The sequence below is a fragment of the Plectropomus leopardus genome, chromosome 17 (genome assembly GCF_026936395.1).
Source record: "Plectropomus leopardus strain MGB_pleo_1.0 chromosome 17, ASM2693639v1, whole genome shotgun sequence".
In the NCBI taxonomy this organism is placed as follows: Eukaryota; Metazoa; Chordata; class Actinopteri; order Perciformes; family Serranidae; genus Plectropomus; species Plectropomus leopardus.
Window position 1 is genome coordinate 6,502,553 of NC_142192.1, and position 25,575 is coordinate 6,528,127.

The 25,575-nt window shown below is 38.8% G+C and overlaps 1 protein-coding gene across 3 annotated transcripts in view; it reads right to left on the reverse strand.

Annotated features, from left to right (window-relative positions):
* The window catches only part of trappc9 (trafficking protein particle complex subunit 9), a 250,147-nt gene that overhangs the window by 161,090 nt on the left and 63,482 nt on the right, over positions 1-25,575 (reverse strand). For all 3 annotated transcript variants that reach the window (XM_042506370.2, XM_042506368.2, XM_042506369.2), the window contains 2 exons: positions 24,875-25,038; positions 11,677-11,829 (listed from right to left, as the gene is read on the reverse strand). In XM_042506370.2, coding sequence (XP_042362304.1) covers positions 11,677-11,829; positions 24,875-25,038 — 317 coding nt within the window. The remainder of the gene's footprint in view (positions 1-11,676; positions 11,830-24,874; positions 25,039-25,575) is intronic.

A 25,575-nucleotide genomic window follows, 5' to 3' on the forward strand; every position in this document is an offset into this window, starting at 1 on the left:
ATTTTGATCTTTTTTTTTAAGTAATTGTAAGTACTTTTTCTTTTTTTACTTTAAATGCATGTGCGTCCCTTTGTATCATTCTATGTCTCCCTTTTTTTGCAGGTCTGTGAACACAGAGCGGGCAGAGTTCTCCATGAGTTCTTTTTTTCCTCAGCAGCAGTTTGTGACTCACAGAATGGATAATTGATCTGTCAATCCATTCCCAGCTGATCAGATCAAATCAGTGGATGAGAGGAGCAGCTACTGTGAGTGAATGCAAACTTTTAGACCCAGCAGACCGAACAGCTAAGTTTCAGTTTCTGCTGCTCCATCTGTGCCCATAATATATTCTGCAACGAGAGGTACGATGCATAAGCAAACAGTATATATTTTAACAAAGCTCCTGATGAACGGTCCAACTCCAAAAATAGAAAATATATTCGTGGCAGCAGATGCTTCATTGTACCAGGCCACCACAAATGAATAAATGTGAGGTAAACCCATATTGCATTTCACTGACAGTATTTTCTCTACCCTCACCGGTATTAATACACATGTATACAGACCGTGTGTGTGTGATGATGATGATACTAATAATATCAGTGCACTTTATCACAATTATACTGTAGTCACTTTGTCTTGTTAGACTGCAAATATCATACTTGGCTCCCACTAATGCTCTAGTAATTGCACTAAAAGCAATAATTTTTTAATATTTGAAAATGATAGAACATTTGAGATCATTGGACTCGTGATGCTACAATAAGCATGTGAAGAACAAAATGAATGATTGTATATTCATGACCTTGATGGAAGCGGTCTGGACACAGCTGCACTATCTGCAGCTGTGTTAGACAGAACCACAGGGGCTGCTGCTGCTTTCAATCTCACAGACAATTCTTTCAAAAAATGACGCCCTGAGCCCACACTCTGACGTCAAAGGAATCATATCGCTCTCTGACATCAGTGGGATGCAAAGCCCTGCAATTTCCCCCTAAGAGAGGGGAAATTACTGCTCTCTGCTTAAGCTCAGGCAATTGGGCTCAGTGGAGACAGACAGACATATTTACACAGCCGATCAAACTGACACCAACATGCAAGATTGGAGTTTGAGTGTTTCTGCTTAAAAGAAAAAGTCAGAGCAAGAATGTGGTGTGTTTGGAATGAATATGTTGTTGTGCCGGTGGAATTAAAGCTGTGAAAATGTGGATTATGCTAAATTTACCATGACAGCAGGTAAACACGAAGGAAGTGTTGAGTTTGTATTAACTGCAGGAACAGCAAATTAATACAGCAAGCTGCAGAAGATCAGAAAAACAAAGACTCTTCTCAGTAAAATAATAAACCGCAAGACAGAGAAAATTGTGAATAAAGATGTGTAAATAAAGGCGTGTCTCTTATATTAGGCAAAATAAAGAAAAGCGTAGGCTCGACTCATTCCTTTTTAATAAATCTCGGCTATGTCTTTGGGGTGCTACCAGCCTGGAACAAAGCGCCAGACAGTCATACATAACTAGAGTGAGCATTCTTCTTCTTGCATTTTTCTTCTATCAAATAAATAAAAACAGTCTGCTTGAATACACGGTTGCTTCGGGCTCTGCCTACCTTTGCATGTGTTGTGCTGTCTCCAATAATAATCTCACATAAAGGCCTGGTTCTTTCTTTAGTTGAGGTAAGTAAGGGATTGGACACTTTCTGATCATTTCCAGAACTGAAACTCCCCGTGTGGTGTGTTCTTCCCACCTGTACCAATCTATCAGCTCGTGTGAGAGAATTGTGACCAGTTAACAGGGTCTTTTGATTCACATTTTATTCATTAAGTACATTCTCCTACATGCACATTCAATGGGGGCTACTTGGGGTTTAAATTTTTGCTCAAGGACACTTTGACATGTGAACAGGAGAGGCTGGGGATAGATTGAAGGAAAATAAATCAAGATTTGGTTAGCAAAATATTGAAGAAACTTCAGATTTTTTGCACGGATCGGATCATTGTTCAGCAACTTTCAACCTGCCTTTGTAGACAGTATAATCTGGAGCCACCACGTCTGATGTAATTTCACCACATTTCACTCACGATCGTCAGCTTTCATCTGGGACTCCAAAAATGGCACGGCATATAGGCGTCTGAACTGTGTGAAACTTGTCCGTAGCGACTGCTGTCACTGCCCCGATGAGGACAATCTCCTCTTGTTATTGCCTCAATCTCCGTATCCTACTGTTCAACAGATTAGACGTGCATCTAGACATAGACTCGGAGTGGCAGAAAGGGAAAGGAACCAAAAAAAAGCTTGACTTTATGAACTGCATCTTTCATTATGGGTCCGTGGCCTGTTTCAGGAGATACACATGACTCGTTGTGTCCTGTGGCAAAGAGACTGTGTGAGTAATGGGCACCGTGATTAACGGTGGCATTGTTCACAATCATCCCCCTCCTTTATCCCCTCCTTCCAATCAGTATCTGTCTCGGTCTGTGTCTAACCGTCTGGGGGAGAATCGGATGAGCTCAGCATTTCTATCACCTTGCTGCCTGAGTTTGGGGAGAACAGAGATGATTGGGTAGATTTTAGCATTAGCACATGTGTGATGCCTAATATGATACAGAGGATCTCTACGGTGTCAGGTGTGCTCACTTTTATGAGCCCTTTTCCTGGAAGACAACCATATCTAGTAAATATGTAAAATATGACTTGTTACAGTGTAAACATTAAAAACCCTGTTCAATATCCTGTTAAGGGAAGAGAAAATAAATGCATATAAAACACTGCTAGACCTAAACCTCATTTAACAAGCACTACATCCAGTAAAGATGGACAAGTAAAGGTTTCATAACTGTAAGTGAAGCCACTTTAACAGATTCTGTAGCTTTGTGTTATTTCAGGGCATCTAATACATCATTAGTCCAATTTAAACGCTGACAAAACAAGATATCACAGCGCAAACTTTAGAGCGCCACAGTTATTCTGAGCCGACACGCAACACTGAGACTGTAAGAGCATCATTACACTTGTATCAGCCTTGCAGAGAGAAGGGGGGGGGGCAGAAATGAGCAGAAATCTGTTAGGTAATATACAAAGATCTGAACAAATGATTACCATCATTACAGAAAGCCATTTCAGTCTGTCTGGACGCTCCATTAAAGTCATCGACAAACAGCTGCTTTGTTTTAACAGCACTAACAAATGTGTGGCAGGCAGAAATTCACATGGCGTTTAGTCGACGATAGAAGTGCTATTTATTTTCTGCTACATGGTTTTAGTATTTTTTCACATACCAATGTATTGTCTGCCTTGTCTTCAATAACATACAGGCCTCCGCACGTTGTCTGAGGTCGTCTTGTGATAAGTCACTGCTGTGTTGTTTGTTAGCTGTCCGGCTGAGAGATCACCTGTCAAACAGTGTCCGGCGCTGTGGTCTTTTCCCCTTTGATTTTCTGTTAATTAGGTTTACTTTGGCTCCTGTATGTTGTACTCTTATCTTTGTCTGTTCAGCCATGGTGGCCATCACTGCTCAATTCTACAGTTTATTTCCAACAACCTGGAAAAACACCACTTCATTTTCTATTAAAATAGTATGGAAAGCACCAGTATTATTTTGCAATAAACATCAAGAGATAAACAGATAAAATCCAGATCAAATTTAGTTCACTTTTGTTAACAATTAGCAGTTCACTTTAATTAGCAATTAATTATGTGCATTTCTAGTTTGCTACATGCAAGTCAGGCTCTGGCCAGAGGGTGGTGGTAATGCACATGGAGCTGTTTGGTAACTGCCAAAAATCCTACGAGAATATCAACTTGTCACTTAACTACTACAGTGCGCAACAACAACAGTACGGAGAGCCAGCTAACAACTATCCATAACAAAGCTTACAATATCACAGCCGTAGTTCAATAAGCACAAACTCAGCCCTTTTCTGGACAGTCTGGGTAATACTCTCCTCCAGTCACAAGCACACATAGAGTTCCCCAGAGATGACTTTTCTCTGTAGGCCAACTTCTCTGGTTGCCTTATCAAAAGGCTGGGAAAAAGACAGGATTTTTCCATTGCATTTTGGATCATCTCAGAAAATAAGTTAAGTGGTAAACAAACACACTTACATGTTTTGATTTTCGAAGCTTAAATGTAATCGCCAGAAGTAAAAGCTATTGCTTAGCTAAAATGAACTATTTACTGCTACAAGCCCAAAACTAGACATTTAGGACAGCAGCCATACTCTTTTTCTGAGTTTCTATATGTTTCTTCCTTTTCGTTTGTCCTTTAATTCACACTGTTGGTTGGTACAACATGTTTCTTTTATCTCCTTACTTTGATGCAGACTTTTATTATGTGTTGTTGTCTTCAAAGTCAACATTAATGTAATGCGTGGCACTGTCATTAGGGCACAACACTCACACCATTTAATACAATAACGCTCGCTAAGTCAAGGCCCATTAGCGATGACATCACTCCCATATGATCCTGAGTTATGGTGTCATGGTCCCAAGCTGGACCCAAAGTGAGGGACAAACTCGTCTGAGGATAAATCAATGAGGCTCGGCCTGTTTTGAATGCTCCCCCTGAACTGTTTCCTGTGGCCTTGTCTGCTGCCACTTTTGCCTCAGCTGAAACACAAAAGACATCTGCTGCAGAATTTCCAGACAGCATCCCAGTTTAAGCTGACGGATGTGCATACAAATAAAGGCCGATCAATAAATAGCACATAATTAGCGATGATTCACTGCTGATATGTAATCTCACTGTCGACTTTCTCACAGGTGTGAGTCAGGAACAAACTAATTCCCACCTTCAGTTCAGCACGACAAACAGTCAAATCGGAACCTTGGTCACATGAGGGCTGCCAGACATCTAAGTTTATAGATATATTTAATATAGAGAAGTGCTGATGTTAACACAATGTACCAGCAGCAGACACATCACAGAGACTAAGACACACACTCCACAAGCTGTGAGCAATCATTTATCCTCAGGCTGTGGAGCTTGGAAGAGAGAAGGCGTGAAAGAGGAACGCAGAGGCAGAAAAAGAGTGTGGATCTTTTCACCTGGGCAAAGAGGAGAACTTCATTCATATTCATCCACATATTCACAATCATTGTCAGCTTTTTCCATGGCAGGATGGAAGCAGCTGATCTGAATACATTTTTGACTAAGATTTTTTTTCATTCGGTGCTGATTGTTTTGACCTACCCGATGCTACCAAGGACAATGAATATCTATAACAGCAACAGATTTCAATTAAATTGGTCTGAAATAATGGGCCAATCCAAGGTCTTTATTGTGGCATTTTCAAATTTCAATATCTTATCAAAAATTGATTTGTGGTTATAATTGCTGTAAACAAAGAAGGCCGCAGCCACGTTTGACGTCATTATTTAGAGCAGTTGTCATGTCGAAGATACTCTATAACAAAAGATAACTTAGTACAAGCTGCACCAATGAAATATTGACCAGTATGCACTTTCTGTCTCTTTAGGCGTGGGCGTCTCTCCTATGCATAACCCCACCTCATTTTAAAGTGTTATAGAATGATGTGAGAATGGATTGAAACAATACAGCACAAAATACAATACAAATGTAACGTTTGTTCCTTATTTTGCCTCTTATTTAGTATTTGCTAGCTTAATATCTGATTTTGAGATCATGTCAATTGTTGCCAGATCTCAAGTGTGTTGCTAAAACAGAAACAGAAGTTTGAACAAAGTTTTAACTGTGTTTTTCTTTGAGAAAAACTGCAGATTTTTGGATAAGAATTTTTTGGAGTTGTGGAAAATGGGTCCAATATTTACTTAAGTAATTATGGGGTAAAATAATTGATCATAATTTGTACTCACATTGACTCCTTTCTTTGAAATGAACAGACTAACCAGGTAACATACACACACGCACGCACACACACACGGTAACACACACACACGCACACACACACACACACCCCCACACACACACACACACACACACACACACACACGGTTTATCACTGGTCTTTGGTCATGTGTGGTTTATTTTAGCTTAGCTTGGGTTAGCCTTATTACTGAAGTATCTGTCTACCAACTCCTCTAAATTTATTTAGCATGTTTATTTGTTTTTTTAATTAATACACAATAAGAAATGTAAATATGAGCATTTATAGCATGTAGTAATTTATGTTCTGAGTTAAACTAATCCTCTGCTGGATCTGGTTTCATTTAGCATATAGACATGCCGGAGGTAGGATTAGGCACATTTCCCAAAATGGTAAAGTATTCCTTCAAAAACATACTTTCATAATCATTCCAGGGTGTCTACAAGTATAAACAAGTTAAATTTGTACCTATTTGAGACCTTTTTTAATCTCCTTTTAAATGAAAATTGCGATGGAAATACAAACCAAAAATGAAAAAGTGAAATCTTTCCAAAATAGAACTTAATATTTGTTAAAAATGAGCAATAAGGTCAAATTACACTGATGACACTCTCTGTGTTTGGCGAAAACGGAAAAAAAACTAGTAGCTTTTATGTGATCAAGAGAGGCAACGAAAGACAACTGTGTCTCAGCCAAAAAGTTGCACTTGAACACATCAGCCGCCAAAAACCGCCAACATTCTGCGCCTGTGTGAGACAAAATAACTCCATATCAGCAGATTTCGGTCTTCTGTAATCGTCATTCAAAAAGGGAAACTGGAAGACCGCTATGACACTAGTTAGCCCATTAGCACAATAACCTAACAACCCAACAATGTAATGTTGAAAGATCAAACTTTATTTACTGTGCCCCAGTGAACAGCACAAACCAGCAGGACAACTTTCTGCTAAGGGAGCTCAATGGCTAAAGAAAAACAATCTCACCTGATGTTTATGCATCTATTTTTAATTTTTAATGTGTTATTCATTGTTTTTTTGCTAATCTGTTGATTGTTGAGAGCTTGAGGACAGAAGACAAATTTCTGTGAAAACGGACAATTAAGTATCATCTTATCCTACCTTATCACAAGTGTGTATTCAACATTGCTCTCTCTTGACTTTAGCTCTTTGTTTACGTTCCTCACTTCCGACGCAGATTCAACATGCTGAAGCGGCTGAAAAAAAGGGCCAACCAGAGCCGACAAGGGCCAGTGGTATTGGACACACAGCGGCAACTAGGGCGATAAGCCTTTAGCAATGGCCCAGTGTTGACCATACGTCAAACATCAGCTTGGTGTGTCAGGGCCTTAACAGTTACCAACCACTGTTAGACTTTGTGATAAATAAATGTTTTATTGCTGTTTTTGCAAGAAAAGCAGCACTTTTTCTTCACTGGTTGTATAATTAAAGCAAACTTCCCACAGGTGGCTGTGGCTCAGAGGGTTGAACAAGTTGGCAGCTCCTTCTATCTATGTGGTAAAGTGTCTTGGAGCAAGACACCAAGCCCACAAATGGCTCCCACTGGTCGGACCAAGTGCTTTGCATTGTAGCTCAGTGCTGTTGATGCTTCAGTGTGTGTGTGAATGGTTGAATGAGAGGCAGATTGTAAAGCACTTTAAATAGAAACCCTATATAAAAGCAGTCCATTTACCATCCATTTACTGTCCATTCCTTGGTGCTGTGAAGAAATCTACCACATGGGACCCAGTGGCAGGAAATGCAAATTCAAGAAAGAATAGTAATTTGATGGAAATGGTTTTAGTTCATTAACTGTATCCAGAAGGTGGGGACTCATTAAATGAATGCATTAATCCACTGAGCATATTGATTGCCATGCAAACATATTATGTGCAATGTAATATAGCTTTAGTGAATCCTTTTCTTAGGCAGTGCAGTGCATTGTAGAAAATGGCAAAACCGAACAATGATATTCATCTTTCTTTGTGTTTGTGTTTGTTATGTTTGTTATTGTGCATTTACCTTGCATGAAGAGTACTAATTAGTGCCATTTTGAAAATACCACTACATAGCAGCAAATTATATCAGTCCACTAAGCTTCATTAAGATATAATCAATGGCATTTAAAGCATTGTTTGTGGACCAAAACCATGTTTAGCGACAAACTTAAAAAAAAAAAATAAAACAACAGTTCAACACTTGGGAGATATCCTTGTTTGGAGTTAGAGAAAAGGATTGATATCACTCTTGCATCTGCACACCAAGTACAGTATGAAGCTACTGCCAGAAATCAATTAGTCTAGCTTTTTACCAAGACAAGAAGCATGAAGAACCTTAATGCATTTGGCTGCTGGTTTCTGAGAAATAGCTCCAGCACATCACTTCCTGTAAAACCATGACTGGTCATTTTTATATTTCTGATTTATGAATGTACAATTTGTTAACGAATGAACTTTGGAGGTGCCGGAAGGCTTTTTTTTTTCTTTGACAGAGCCAGTGGCCTCTCTTGGCTTTCAGTCTTTCTGTGAAGCTAAGGTAATCACCTCTTGGCTCAGCTCCACAGACATGAGAGTTATATCAATCTTCTGATCCACCTCTGGGCAGAACGGCTCAAGCGTACTTCCAAAAATGTCTAGCGCTGAAATCAACCAAAGAAAATCTTGATCAACTGAAATTCTACCTACACTTCAACCAGCTGATTGGTTGATGGGGAAAAAATTCTGCATGTTATCTCTAGGTTAGCTAAATCTCCCAAAGTTCACTAAGTGCACTCTTCCTTTTAGTGTTGTGTGTCCACTAAGCATTTTTTTTTTCCTTTCACAGACTTCAACATTTACAGCTGAACAACAACTGGTGTTTTCAGCTGGATAAAGAAGCACTTTTGTGTACACACAGCCTTCTTTAAAGTAACACCAGCAATTGTACAACCAATGAGAGATTGCACGGACAAGAGTATAACGACCAAACAATCGACCAACTGACCAGAACATAACGGCCCCAAAAATGTTAAAGTATTCCTTTAAACAAGTAGCATCACAGTCAGCTGTTCCACGCATCATAAACTGTGCCTGGTCAACGTACCCTCTTATGGTTCATAGGATATACAACAAAAATGCTCACATAACGGTTTGTATGGTATTCTGCAAATTATGCCCTGTGAATGCCATTATGTATCTAATGTGAAGTTTCATGGGTTAGGTTTGACAAGTTCAGTTACTGTGGTTTACTCAAAGTTCACATGGTTCCGAACACCAGTCTCCTTGAAGAAAAATCCTGTATATTGTGACCCATCCAACAAACCAACCTGCCTCCTGGGACAACTTTCTTTTCCTAATCCTTCCCGCACATTGGTCATATGATCACAGCCGTCCCAAAAAACATGGTTTACTACTGGCTTATGATTACATGGGATAAGTGCAAATTTTGGTGCATTTGTTTTCTTTGAAAAACATACAAACAGTGCATGAGAACAGCCCATTCAGTTTCACATGGGATACAAACAGCAGTCTCCTCAGTGAAAGTCCTGTGTTTGTTTGACCAATCATGGACATCCTTTCTCTTCACACTACCTGTTACGCTTGGGCGGTTTGTAATAATTCATAGCTTCATACCTTTCTAAAAGTTCACCAGGGGTATGCAGAATATGACTGTGTTATTGCACAGCATCAACACCTAAATCCTTAATATGCCAAGTGAGATCTAAAAAACAGGCCATTGTTGGCCACCGGCTGTTTACGGTCCTTTAACTTATCCCTCCACCACTAGGTGTCACAGTGTCTTTCATCTCAGCTGCCTGTCCCACAAGTAGAGACTGGATACTGAGCTCTCATGATGCGTGCTTAGCACTACATACAATGAGTTTAATAAAGTGCCTGTATTTATAACAGTATTGCAAAACATTATTATATTTCTTAATACTCTGGTATACCGTAATACCAAGCCTACTACCTATGGGTTATAACATTAAACACCACCCATTGCGTGACATTGTTGCATCAGGGAATTGGTGTAAATCATGGCAAAGGGTCCTAGTTGACTTTCCATTGGCATTGTTTCCATGATGCGTGCAAGTTTTCTTATGAAAACTTACAAATGCTGCATGAGAATAGCCTGACCTTACAGTACCTACTTTAAAATGTCTATCTAGGGGAGGTACTCAGGTGACTACTATTATATTGTTGCCTCAAACAAACTAATGATTTACTAATGGTACAATGTGGCAGCATTCAATATTTATATGTGAACATGTGCGGTTGTTGAAAGCATCAGTTGTGCCTAAAATAATAAGGAAGTTTAATTAGGAAAGATGGCAGAACTTGGTAATCTTCCAGCACACTGGAGCAGCAAAACAAAGGCAAAGCAACTGTCTTTATACAAACAACTTCATCCATATATTAAGACAACATTATTATTGTGATTTCATTCATGCATTACAGTGGTAGATAGCATCAAATGTGTGAAGCTAAAACTGCATCCCATAACACCACTATAATAACTGAATTCAGAGCTGCTGCTCATACGGAACCATGTCTTATCTCCTCAATTCAGGGCCCCAATTACTGCTCAGCTAATTAAAACATTAAAACAGTATCGCTTAAATGACCTCATGAGGCGAGCGGCACTGAGACTGAGATAAACATGCAGCGTCATATGTATTTCCTTTCTCAGTCATCTAAATCCACATACGCACACAAAGTATCTGCCGGTGCAGGAGCAGGCCAATATTGATCGCTTATTAATATTTATCAGCCCGTAGAGTCTGTGGTGAAAGGGTTCAACATTTTGAAGAAGGAGGTAGAGAGGCTGGGAGCCAGACAGGGAAGAAAGGAGGCTGAGCATGAGCTATGAGAAAGACTGGAGAAAGAACACAATGAATGAGCTCTGAGGTGGGGGGAGAAGGTCAGACTATTTCTTTTTAACCAGGAATAAGAATTAGAAGGGAGGAAATTCGACAGTTGAAGTGAGGTAGCCAGAAGCTGGAAGAGAAATGGAGGTGTACAGACCTTGAGACCTAGCTCCTATTACTGCTGAATCTTTAACAAGGCACACAATCCCTGTAACACACAATGCTCCATGTACAGCGACACAACACTCATTTCTGCATCCAACATGTGCACAACCTCAGCTGCACAGTTATTATTCCAATCCCCCTTAAGACAAATAAAGAATTTTTTTTTCATTGATGCAAAATATCATAGATATTACACTTATTATTTCCACAAAATATTAAAGTCTATCAGTCTGAACATTAAATATCTTCTCTTTGTAATAATATAGGTCAAAAAGTATTTTCAAATCATTCATTTCACTTATTACCATCTTGCAACTTTCTTGGAATGTGGGTTATAATATTAGCTAAGTAAGTAAGAATAACAATTTCTTCATTTAACATTAACTGCATCCCCGAACCACTTTATTCAGTTGATATTTAGCAGCGTTGTTGATTAATTCAGGTCGAACTCATTTGAGTGTGAAGCATCAAAACTCTACATATTGTGTATAAATATGCAAAGTGACTGCCCTCTAGTGGTTGAAACCTGCTACAACAATTGAATTTTGCTATTGGCTGATACCAGGAGCCTGCTTTCATCACCAGTCAAGCCCCCTGTCTGCGTCCCGTCACCGCCCTCTCACCAACAAATTACTATATGTGCAGGGGGGCAGTGAGATGCTGTGGATCAAGAGGCAGCACGATTTAGGTGACTGGGCATATCTTAGCCCCTCCTTCCAGCCCTGCCCATTTTTGAGACATTTTTTACATTCCAGGGAGGAGGTGCTCAAGCCAAAAGTGAGGGGTTTAGTTACTCCTTAATAACCTCTTGCATGACTCAGCAGCTTTACCAATCTGTGTCCACTCACCATCATTGAGGTCCTGCAGTAGGTTCTCCTGACCAGAGAAGTCCAGCTTGACTTTGATGTTGACAGTCAGAGTCACAGCCTGACCAGGCTTTAGCGGCAGGTGAGACAAAGCATCCTCCAGCTCCCAGCTCAGAAACTCCCCAAACACCTTCTCTGCACACACAAAAGGGAGATAAAGGTAATTAAAAACAAACAAATGAAATAAAACAGATTTTGGAAAATAAATAAAGCACTTTTGGGGGTGTGATTACTGCTGGGGGAAAAAAGATGACAAGACTTGCCAAGCTTATTTTAACATTTTTGGATCCAAATACTTTTGGACAAGGAAAAAAATGATAAGGCTGTGCTTGTACCAGTTTTTCAAAGCAACATTATTTCACTGATCCAAATTTTTCAAGATAATCAAATCCAGATTACCAGTGCTCTGCTATATTACAAATACCGGTAGAATAACAAGTGTGGGGTCACTTAAAGCGTTTTTTGTTTTGTTTTGTTTTTCTTTTATGAAGAGACAGACAGCAGCATGAGGGGTTGCAATTCCAAGAAAGGACTAAAATTAAAGTAATTACTGCATCTCGAAATCTCCCAATTTCCCACTTGTAACTACAGCTTTGGAGGGCAGCTCATGTGCTAGTAACTCGTAAAAATGGTAAATGGAATATTTCTGAGGAGCATGTGAACGCATCATATGATTGCATTACATGATCTTATCCAATTTCAGAATCCGTATTTTCTTTTGAAGAACCCATTTTCAAGATTTGATTCAATCTAGCTGAAATCGGATCAGATTACTTTTGAACGACTGGGCCATGAGCATTGAGCACAGAGAGATTTAGTTTGAGTCACTGGCGACTGCCTGTGTATCATTTTTGCACAATGAAACGCAAAGCAAAGGAGACGGGCATGTCACTGTACCTGCTGCTCATCACAAAGGAAACTGGTGCTACTGTGATGCCTCTTTTGCAACAAGCTTTTCCAAAGCAACAAAGCTGCTGATTGACCCCATACCTACGAGTCCTTTAGCTGTCACGAGACCTGACTCGCTAATTTGAGCCTCCAAGCCTGTCTACCTGAGAAGAATGACTCAGCTGCATCCACTTCAACCAGGAGCATCCAATGAATGATACATCACCTGAATAAAGCATGTGTTCTGTCTGTGCAGGTGAGCCAATCGTGCTCTCAGGGATTGCAGGAACAGCGAAGTAGGCTGATTTGAACAGAAGGGGAGATGCGAGCTCGCAGAAAGAACAACAGTTTACACGTCCCTGCTTGATTCATAACCAAAGCCTTTAAAATCCTCCAAGAGCATGTGAATGTAGGCAGCATTAAATAAAGATTTTGTGAATAACGCGCCACTTTAAATATTCATAAACTCAGAGCTGAATCAAAAGAGAGAGAAAAAAATGAGGCAATGGGGAAATGATTTAAAAGAAATGGGACTGGGGAAGAAAAATCACTTGAATATTCAACACTAGACCTCATAATTCAACAGGTATTATTATCATCTCACTACTAAACTAAAGGTGACAAGAAATGGCAGACACAAAGATGGATGAGACATATTTCATACCTTATTTTAAGTATAAACCAGAGACATACCTACTCTTGAAAATATAATATAGATATCATGTCAGTGCTACTTCAGAGATATGAAACAATCTCTATTTCAAACAGTCTGGAGCTCTTTTTTAGATTTTCATCCTCTCTGGCTGTGACTCTCCCTCGATAATCCATCTTTTAGGAAATGAAATGTTCGGGCATTGCAGTGGAGCTGAGAGGCATGTATGTAAAACAGGCGCCAGTCAGGACAAAATCAGGACGAATGAGAGAAATAGCAGGTGGTATTGTGTAATACTAATTACTAAATTCAGTAGTTTCCAAACAGCCAATTTCTCCTCACACCAAAAAGTAATTAACAAAGAACAAAGGGCTCTGGGTGTGTCCAATTGATGCAATCAATACAGTGTCAACAGTCCTCATGGATTAGCATAAAGACAGACGAAACGTCAAAGAGACACATCTGACCACAACACTGTCAGACTCCCAGGTGCCAAAACAATGTTCACAATAACAATCCAAAGCAGGCCATGGAAAATAACTAAGCAGCAATCACATTGACTTATTGAAGTCTTATTTATCAAGATTTGGCAAGCTCTATGGTAAACCACTAGGCGGGTTTCCATAACAGATTTGCGCAAAACATTAGCAATGTTTTTGAAATGTCGTTAAAAAACAATTGTGAGATGAGTGAGTTTCCTTTGAGTGACGTTATGCGACTTCTCCTCTCTCTATTACATTCCAAGAAGCATGGTGATGGGTGTTCAAAACGTTAGCAGGTTTATTTCTATTGCAGCCACCGCACTAGCTGTCATTATTTCTAATCGAAGGCGACGTAGGCGTGTTGAGTAAGCAATAACGGAAAGGCGAGCCACTTATATGTGGGAGCGGCCTCCAATGTGGGATTTCTGAGAGGTGATAGTCCACAATCTCACAGAGGAAATGTACATTTCCAAATGGTCCGCTCAACTTTTGAAGATGCAAAAACACCTCTTGTAGCACCTGCTACATCATGCCTGACGGAGCCAGTTCCTACTGACAAGCACATAGCAATAGCATCGTGTCACCCATAAAAGTGTTTCCATTGCAGTTTTGCGAAATATAAATGTTTCAAATCACCTGAAATACCACCTCGTGAGCGTAAAAAATTTTAAGCGATAAATGGGAGTTTTTTCAAAAATGACGTGTTTCCATTTGGCACATTTTATATTTGCAATTTCAATTTGAGCAATTTGAGGGTTAATGGAAACCCTTACACCCTTATAGTCCTTCTTTTTCTTGCAAAAGCGCACGATGGCATTCATTGTTTATTTGTGTTCCTTAGTAGTTTATGGGTTCATCTCGTTCATCTAGTTCATCTCGCCTAAAAGACAGACCGCTTTCACTCTGGTGAAGATCAGAGCTGCAGTGTCGAAAATATGTCGAAAATATGTCGAAAAACAAATGGTACAGACTTAAAAAGAGTTGGAAATTAAAACTCATTTCAGGAGATTAGTGGAGATTGATTTTGTGCATTGCAATGGTGTGAAAATAAACACATTTTGGGAAATGCCGAGGCAAATGGCTAAATCACAGTCAAGACAGGATGTATGAGGGAAAAACTCACTGCACAAGCAGAATCTACTAACTGATTTTTGTCTAAAGTGGATTATTTTTGCCCCCATAGTCCGTTTATGTATATTTTCTGTGACATATTAATAAGTTGACATAGTTACTTTGCTGATGTTAATATTATTGTAGCTGGTCTATAAACTGTCAGCAGGCCTGGCATCTTCTCGTGAACCAGATTTGGCCCACAGACAATAAGTTGAGTGTCGATAGTCTATATGGTGACTACTAAGCCTCACGATTGGTGGAAGAATTTGCCTTTCCCCTGCTAAATTAAAATATGCTTAGAAATTCACAACAGTATAAACAGAAAATGATTTGGTATGGCACTCCTATAACTCAAGTCAGCTGTATTTACTTATTACTTATGAAATAATATGCATACAAATAAAAAAGTAAGGTTTCTGGCCCAAAAAGAAAATATCAGTTCCCCATTTCAAGCAAAACTATTGTGAGAAAACACAAATAAATAGCCATCATGAGGAAAATGATGTAATGAAATGAGAAAGAAGGAGCGCACAGGCAGCTGACATCCAGCTCTGCTCGTGGTAACAAAATCACTGAAGCAACATTAATCCCCTTTTTTTCTTTTTTATGGGCTGCACCGTGACTGTGTAAGTGTTTTGTCCTTATGAGACATTTGATATGAATGTGCATAAGTGTCTGAGAGGACAATTGAGCTCAAGTGATGTTAAAACCCACAGAAGAGCATTACGGTAGCAGTGATGAACAAAAGGTCGGATTTTCTGCTATTCAGAGACAACCAAGCTTATTTAAAAAAGATACAATACATTACTGTATTTAGAGTTTGTTTTTGTTATCTATAAAGTTTTTAATGAATATATATTTGTTTTTTGGAGACTGATCTCCTCTCTCATATGTCATGATGGCTGTGCTGCGGCAGAAAGAGTAATGTTTGTTTGTTTGCTGCAGATGTCTTCCTATTGTGACTCTTCATATTTTATTCATTCAGTTCCCACGTCGGCTTCAGAGAGGCCCTCTCAACTGTGGCCTGTCTAAAGCCAGTACCAGCTTACGGCTCCGGAGGCAGAGGCAGGTGGGGACGGAGTAGTATGATGACCACAGATGGTAAATCCTGTCACTATAGTGCTGCAGTGTGACCCTGCAACCTCTGTCACTACTGCAACGGTGGCTTGCAGACTTAAGTTTTTCAAAGGAAATTGGTTGGTACTTATGGTCAGCCAGTCCTATTTTGATTTACAGGAAGAAAACATATTTAGATTTTGATACAAGAATACAAAAATAACTCTTTTTGTATTTTTTTGGCATGCATTGTTAACTAGTTGCACAATATGGGCAGGGATGTTATCTAAAAGGGTTTAAAAGGCATTTTTCCATTTAATTTCGACTTTATCATGTCCAAAGTTTCAAATGAAAAGGTAAACATAAGTAGGAGTATTGAGACAAAAACCCCAGCTTTCCTACCAACCCGAATACTCTGTTTCTGACAGTTTTTTCTACTCTGGCTACGGTATGACATCACGGTGTGCCACATTTCTTTATCTGATTTTCTGCTCTAGGCACGCTACTGTATGTCTTTATAGCCGCATTTACACTGCCTGTTTAAGGCGGGAAATCACGTTGTTATGCCACCTTGCCATTCTGTGTATAGCAACTGATTGAGGAAAGGGGGGGAAAGAGTGGTCTCACCTGTAAGCCGGGAACAGAGGTGTCAACAGCCCTGAAACGAAGTCTGTGTAAAACTTAAAACCTGAAAATGGGCATAATAGGTTAACTAAATAAGAGTACTTCAGACAGTGATCTGAGTATGATAAGGAGGAGATGGGAAAACAAGACAAATCTAATGATAAAATTTAGTTTGTTTAGGTTGTTAGTCAATTTTATGGATTGTGTGGTTTCTTTGCAGTCTGTACAGTGATCTGTAAAATGCATCCAATCAAAAACACTGAAGTCTGTTTTAATGAGTAGAGCTATAATGAGTGGAGCTTAAATCTCTGCTTATATTTCTGAGGTTTAACAATGATAACTGAGAAACCACTAATGATAATTGTTCTGCAGGTACATGTGATGAATTAATGATATGGGCACTTTCTGTAGCCACAGCCATGTGCAACATGTGCATGTAATGACAGCTGCTCTGGCAATGCTGAATTATTTGAAGGATATAAGTTACACTGAGGTACTTCTTTGCAACAGCAGGATTGATATGCAAACAGATGGTGAAGAGTTTGTCTGTGTGAGATTTGACATAAAGCATGTGCATGAAGTTGCACAGTGGTTGAGATTTTTTACATAAAAGTGGTTCAAGGGTTAAGGCTACAGCTCTAGAGAACTCGTAATATTTCAGGAATGGCATGGAATTAAAAGTATAAAAGATCATTAGAGTTAACTGCAGTTCAAGCTGCCTTCATTTAGAGAATTGTATCCATCTAGAAACCACCTTAAAATAGCACCGTTTTAAGTGGATGATTCCTCAACATTAATGAAATGAGATGGCAAAACACTAGTAAAAATTAGATTGACCAGATTAAAAATACATATTCATTAAAAAGTGGTAATTTCATCAAGGACTGGGCTTATTTAAAGCCTTGAAACAGCGGTGGTTTCAGAAGTTACGGCAACACAAAAGATGAATTTACACAAGGAAAAGAACTGAATGATGAATTGCACTGCAGTGCAATTAGCAGGTTGGGCTGTACAATGCACCCAAACGCGCTGTTCTGCCTCTTAGGCTATATGAGAGCTTTGGCTGAACTGTCATTTACAGACACTTGAAAGCATTTACAAAAGACTCCATCAAGTAACAAGGGGACACTGAAAGACCTCATTATTCAACATGATGAAAAACCTAGAACACAGAAATTTCTGTACTGCATAACCGAGACAAGAAACACATCAACTGCAGTTTGGCTGCAGTGCAGAAAGAAGCAAACTCTAATGTGTACGAATAATCAGCCTCTAAAACAAACTGGGAACGGCACTCTGCAAATGTGGGTTATTTCAAAAACAGCTCATCTAGCAGCAGCTTTCAGGGGTCATGCTGGTTAGCGTTTAACAGAAGGTGCTCTGCCATGAACACCGTTTCAATGCTGACTACAAGGTAAAATAAACTCAACAGAAAAAGAAAATCTTAACAGAATAACTCTATATCTAACCTGACTGCCAAAGCAAGACTTTTGACAGGATAATAAGAACGCTTACAAATTAACAAGACCTTTTCCGCCAAATGTCCCTTATTTAAAATCTTTTCAAACAAGCAACCCCAGACATTATCATCTTGCCTTTGAGGTGGTACATATTGGACTGTTTGCCAGCTTTTAATGTAACTTACTATATTACTATCATTACTCTCAAGATAAGGTTGCTTAAAGTCCAACTGTAGTCACATTTATTCTTCCTTTTTTTGTAGCCAGGATTCATGTCAACATGATTTTTAAATTTATAATCAGTTTTTCAATAAGAATAGGCCAACTATAAGAATAAAATATATCAATTTTTAAATTGATGTACTGTAGTTCCCCTTTAAATAGTCTCAAATCACTTTTAGTCTGGCCTCACATAACTGACATTATTGATACAATAATTAAAAATGGTATGTTAAAATTTAAAACCTTTATCTCAGCAGACAGAAAATGTCAGTCAGGAAATCTTAAATCTGATCACACGGAGTCATGTGGGTTATTTCTGTACCATTTCTTACTTTCCTCAGCTGTTACAGCCATAAGCACAATGAATACGCAACATATACACAGAGAACTCAAAAAGCCTTAAAAAAAAAAAAAAAGAAAGAATTCTCTGAACACAATGAAGTTACTAGTCTGCTGATGTCTGACTACACCAGTCCGGTATAAATAAAGAATGTGACGGCTGGACAGCTGCCACTCCATCTGCGCCAACTACTAAAAATAACAGGAGCAAAACAGTCCAACATGTTCCTGGTGGGAGAAGTGAGACTTTACAACTAATTGGAATCTTTTGAGGGGGTAAATTAAGACATATTAACCCTTTAAACTATGGGCAAAAGAAAATTACCTTAAAAAATAGCAATAAATAGAAATGACCAAAAAGAAACACTAAAAATTACAATAATCCTGTGAAATAATTTTGAATATAAAGTTGCGATAATTATGAATATGTAGTTCTCTGGACATTTCTCCAAAAATAATTCACTAAATCTACTAATGTTCTTGCAATGTGGGGGACATTTCTTATCAAGTTGCTCTTTACCTTTTCTCCATGTTTTGAAAGAAATCAAACCAACTTGGGGTTCAAGGTCTGAATACTTGTAAAAGGCATCTGACTGCAGCAGAGGACAAATTATGTTGATCCACGTTTCAAACAGTTAATGACACATGGGATATACTGAGGCGGCATATTTTTCTTGACTTTTAAAAACCCATGCAAATTGTGGGACTGTCTGCCATGCAACATCTCTTAGCTCAGTGATTGAGCTCATAATTTTGCTCTTTAAAGCCGAGCAGACAAATATGATCCTCAATGCCAATAACTGCTTATAGGCCAGGTGAATTTTTTTGCGTAACGAGTTGCATCCTGGATGTTATTACCCAATACAATCACTTAAACATCAAACACAATCACAGAGAGCTCAGAGCACAGAGAGTGCTATAATGAAGGCTACTGCAAGAGCACACCTATGGAAATAACACTGTCCAACAGGAAAGAATCCGTAATTACATGAAATAATGCAGACTGTCTGGAGTACAATATGTGCTGGAAAGCTGCTCATAAATCCACCATTTAAAACAATTTAGAGCAAGATTAGAAGAGTTCGCATAATCCAAAGCAGCTTAAAACAATAGTGACTAATGATAACTGAGCTTCTACATGCTTCTGCAAAGTACCCTCAAGGACAAGAACAACCAAGAGAGACAAGGAAAAAACTTACTTTGATGTGAAATATAAATACATGCATACAACCAAAAAAGTAATCTGTTAATGAGATATATATATATTTTTTTAATGGAATCAGTGTATTGTATGTGTACTGCACCAGTCTTCTATCAAATGGTTGTCAGTTCAATCAGAATAATGGTGTCCAGTTTTTTTTTGTAATAAGGGCTGGGTGGTATTTCCAGCACACTTCTGGCAGTTTTTTTTTTTTTGCCTTTTCCAGACTTCAGCTCTACCCCAGCTTTAACTAAGCAGCTGGGCATCTTTCTTCCAACTCTTTCTCTCTCTACAGAAACTGTGGAGACTAAATATAGTCACATCTTTTATAAGCTAAAGGAGAAAAACCAAAATACATAAAGAATTGAATTTTCAGTGAGGCTTCAAAGAACAAATGTTACTGTTCACTCTGCTGCCCCAGATAGTAACCCACAGAATGACACAAGGTAGAAAAAACAAAAGGAGAGTGGGAGAAATATAAGGAATTAAGTAAATTATTCCTTGAAACTGGAGCAGATTTGGATTTGAAGGACAGCTTGAAAGGACGGGACAAAAAGAAAAGATAAAACGGAAAACAAAGAGAAGTAACTGAAGATGAAAACGCTGATGATTCATTCATAAAACGTTTGAACTGGAAAGTGACAGAAGAGGAGCTTTGTTGGTGGTTTCTCTGTTGGCCAGTTTTATCTGCTACTAGTGAAAAAGAGATTTTTAAGAGATTTTAGACCTTTGGCCTTCGACCAGCCCAACAGCTGTAAGGAACTGTGGGTTAAAAAAATATAGGAAAAACCTAAAGAACAGAAATTTTCATCTTTTTATTGGTTTTTAAGCTTCGGAAACCTAGGGCAAATTGGTAATTTCTTTGAAAAACACACGATAAAGACTACAATCAACAAAATGAGGAAATGACCCAAAAGTTAGCAAGAAATTAGTAAAAATAAATAAATAAATAAATAAAATTACCTGAAAATTTGCCAAAATGAAACCAAAATCAAACAAGCAAAATATAGGGAATACATTTCTCTTGAGACAGAAAAACAAGGATATAACCATATAATTTCCATTGTTGTTTGTTTTTTTCAACCATGTTAAAGATTTTAAGGTTTAATTACTTGTGAAAGGCATCTGAGCTATTTTTTGTTTCTTTCTAACAGAATTATTAACATAAATTAGTTGCGGAATTTAACATAACCAACCCTTGTGTGCTGTAATTTTATTCACATTTGTGAAATCACTGATCCACTGAATTTGATCATTTAGCCAGCATTATTATATTTTATTTATTTTTTTAAATTTCTTTTATTTACCTTTTATTAGTTTATTTGGCTCCATGCCTTCATGTATTTGTTTTAATTGATTAAAGCATTTACCAACAGCAATGGCTCTGACAGAGCTAACAATGTTAACATAGGGAGGACCAGAGGGTGGGTGCTATGCTTTGGAAGCTGTCCCAGTATCAGTGGTAATTGCCTTATGAGCGCAGTATAAGTGGCAGCAATGAGCTAGCTATTAGGATACACACTAAGCACTAGCATGCATGTGCTGCTCACCAAAACAAAACACAGAGAAGCTCAGATCACAACACTCACAGAGAGGTAGCTTGACTTCATTCTCTGCTAAGGATGCCATTACTCCACTGTATCTTTACAAAGCAAATAGAAGCTTTGAGACTACAATTATAATATTTTTCCAAAGTAAATGGTTCCAGGACATTCATTTAAGTTTAAAGTGTTTGCCAAAAGTCTTTGAGCAAAACTACAGATGGTGTTTTTCTAATTTAGGCTTAGAGAAGTCAGTTCTTTTTGCTTGTTCATCCAACACTGAAAATAACTTTCCCTTGGAGGCAAAACTATGTTTGCAGCCTAAATCATTTCCAACAACCACAACAACAGTTCCATTTCAAAGAGAACTCTTGTTAACTAGAGAGACTACATTGTACCTTGGAGTCCAGCCAGCAGGGAGTAGGGTATGTAAGAAGCAGGGAGGCTCTGAGAGGTAGAATCACTGGATGAGTGTCTTCAGATCTCAGACAATTTTAATTAGACTTCTGTAATAGGTAGCACTGACAGGCTATTTTTTTATCCACCTTAGAGCGAGGCCTTGATGGGGCTTCTGTACAGAAGTTCCCAGGCAACAAGAGACACAGTAATTCTTTTACCACACTGTCATTGTGCCATAAAGTCTAGATTGAGGCTGGTCAGCAAATATTTTCCCATCTTTACACAACAAAGAGAGTTCTTGACATGCCTGTGAGGGAACCACATGAAAAGTGAGAGAAATATACATCTGAGCAGTGAAAGACTGACAGATCTTGCCCCATAAGGCTGGATCTATGAGTGTTAACCCTTTGACAGAGGATATGTTAGTGTATCCAGTCTTCAATTAAACAAAGAACCCTGAGGCTATTTTGAAAATGTCAAATCAATTTCATATATATTGGCTCCCAGCCACTCCTCCTTTGCTCATCACTGTGTGATCGAACTGCTGCTCAGAGCAGAGGTATAACAAGTGGCTAGCAAAAACAGAATTGTCTTGGGTTTATCCCAACTCTATTGCATTCCCAAGGTGGAATCAGAGCAAATGCAGTGCTATTTTCTCTGTATGGTCCAATTGGGTAGGTTTCAACAACAGCAGGTCTGAAACTCTTTAACTAGAGGTCTCTGTGTGGGTGGATTGGTGAGACATTTACAGTTTCCGGTGTAGACCAATCCAACATCAGAGAACTGGCGGTGACGAAAGCCAACTGCTGTGCAGCCTCACATTGCCTAGGTCTATGTCAAAAAATTTCACGTGACTGCACCATAAACATCATCTTAGACTACTAATGTGACTAGACGACTCGGACTACTGCAACTTCAACTATTACTTAGACTGCTTGACTTCTTGATCTTCCACCCTCTTGTCTTTAGCCCTCTGTTTACTTTCCACACTTCTGTTTCTCTTCTCGTTCCAACAGCTGAACTGCCAATCAGAAATTTCATTCACTGACAAGCATCATTGTCTCTGATGCCAATTCAACATGCTGAAGCGGCTGAAAAATGGCTAGTAGGGGCCAACAAGGGCCGACAAAGGTAGACAAGGGCTGATGAGGACCGATAGTGTGGGACATACGGAGGCAACAAGGGTGACCGTTGCATTGGTGTGTCAGGGCCTTAAAGATAATACACTGTAGAATAAAATGCCATTAGAAACACTGGACTCCTATTGAAACATACAATTCAAGGGGTGCCTGCACAAGTTGTGCTTTTTCAATTAGACAAAACAACAACAAAATGGTTTTAAGCACCAAAAATGTTGCTTTCAAAAGGTGCCTTACCAATGCATCAGCGCTGGTAATGTTATCTGCCGACTGTTGCTTTTCACTGACTGGTATTGGCATGGCTAATAATGATTTTAGCCCTGATTTTCCATTAACCTACAGTTTCCAGAGAACCCTGACAAACACCTGAAATCAGATGTAAATCAGTGTTAGCTTGGTGCTCCAGCGCAACATAAATAAACCACCAAGGTCAAATTAAAAAGGTAGTTTACATCCTCAACACTAATGCTTCACGGCATCTATTACAATTCTCTTACAGAGAGGTTTTTAGTCAGTGAATAGACATTGAGTGGGATTTTAAATTGTATTTGTTTATGACATTGCTGGACTGCTGACGACAGGTAGCACTGGCCCTAGAGTTTCAAAAGCACGATTTGTCATTTATTGCGTCATCAATAGAAGATAATAGAGTTGAATGCTTTGGAAATGTTGCTGCCTATTTTAGCAACACAGCTGTTTTTTTTTCCACAAAGACAGTGCTATAAAGACAAAAAAAAAGCAGGAGAGAGACACGGACACAGCCAGTCAGGGTGCAGAGATCTGAGGACCTGAGCAGGTGTTGAACAAAGAGATGGAACACAGAGTGAAAAGCCACAGGGGCATGAAAGATGTGCAACCAAAGACAACGGGTAGTGACCTCTGTTGTAAAGCGGACATGCAGACTGCAAAAGGGCTGGAGCACAAACTCAATGGGTGATGAAGTACATCAAAAACTTTCCCTGACTGAAACAGCATTGATAACAAATGCTCAGTACAAATCAATCATCTCAATAGATTATTTCCTTCTTTGCATCTCCGTTCATGACATCACCTTATTTATATTCTACTGATGTTAGAAAGATAAGGTCTTTTAGATTGCTAATGTCTTCCTACTTTCTGGAATCTTTCCAAGAGGTCTCAAATATGCTCTTATATCATTGTTAAAAAATAGTCATTTTGATCCATTTGTTTTTGAGAACTTTTTGAGAAACCATCTGTCACAAAACAATTTGTTTGATGTTATCATTCTGTTTTTCATGTTAACAGGTCAGGTCAGGGTTAGGGTTAAGCTTAGATTTAGGGTAAACTCAGAATACCATAACATTTCCATTCTGGTTCTTCTTGATCTAAGTGTAGGCTTTGATACTGTTGACTATTTAATTCTTTATCAGCACCCTAAACAATCCAGACACATGGTTCTTAACTGGCTGCCTTTCTATTTTACTGGAAGATTTTTTTGTGTTATTGTTGGTAACTTCAAATCAGATACAGACAGTATTCCATATGGAGTCCCTTTAATTTGTACTGATCCCACTTGGGTCCATTATTCATCAGAGCAAGATTTCATATTACTCCTATGCTTATGACACACAGTTATACATTTCTGTTTCTGCTGGCTACTTTAGCCGAGTGAATGATCTCATCCAATGCATTGCTGATATCAAACATTGGATGGCCAAAAACTTTTACTTCTGAATGAGGGCAAAACAGAGATTTTTTTAGTAGGTCCGAAGGCTTTGAGACATCAGACTCACTCTTTCTTAGCTCCCCTATTTGTTAAACCCAAAAAATTGGGGTATGATTTTGGATACCCACCTTAACTACTTGAAACGTCTGGAATTCTCTACCACAAGAAATTAAGTCTGCCATTTGAAGCACGCTGAGTTTATGCCTGTAGCATGAAACATGCTATATAAATTAAATTTACTGACTAAAAATCAACATATTGTCATCTTTTCTTCTCTGCTGCACTGTACTGACACAACTTCCTGTTCATTTAATCATTAATATTTGCGATGAGAACTCAAGACTACATGACGTTAGTCATCAAATAGGGGCACTAACCTTTGGTGCTGATTATCTTAGAAGTGAGCTCAAGAGTCTCAATGTCCTCAGATCCAATGTTCTCCAAGGTGATGGTCAGCTGCTGGGTCTCTCCATTAAAGAGCTGGACGGACACAGTGCTGGACAGTTCCTCTTTGGACGTCGGGAGAGGCGTGTGGGCTGACCTGTTTAGATTTGTGGAGAAGGGAAAAAAATGTACTGATGTTTTTGCTTTTATTCCCTAAAGGAATCAATAATGAATTAAGATTTCTAAGAAATCAACTCCAGAGATATAAGGCCTGAAATGGGGAAAGCCAGTCTCATTTGATATGATGCAAACAGTCCCATTTTACCTCTGTCATAATTTGAAGAACAATTCTTCAAGCATTAATCAACTTTGGTCAATTTGAGGTGTGTGAAGTCAGATAAAGTTTTAAATGCTCTTTCTTGGAGGTTGATGAAGATGATAAATGTTTTTTATGGTATCTCATTAGCTAGAACATCATTTGTTGATGGCTTTTCTTCCCTCGGTGGAGAGCGCCGCTGAATGATTTGTGGGTTTTGCCTTCGGACCTCATTTTGGCTGTAGTTAAAATGCTGAACGTGTGGAAGCTCCATTTATGCTTTTCTTTGTGAACTTTAAATGTCTGTCTTCTTGTATTCGGGCCACATCTCAGTCAGTGACATCACAGCAAACTATTTTCATCAGCTGTCAAAATGTG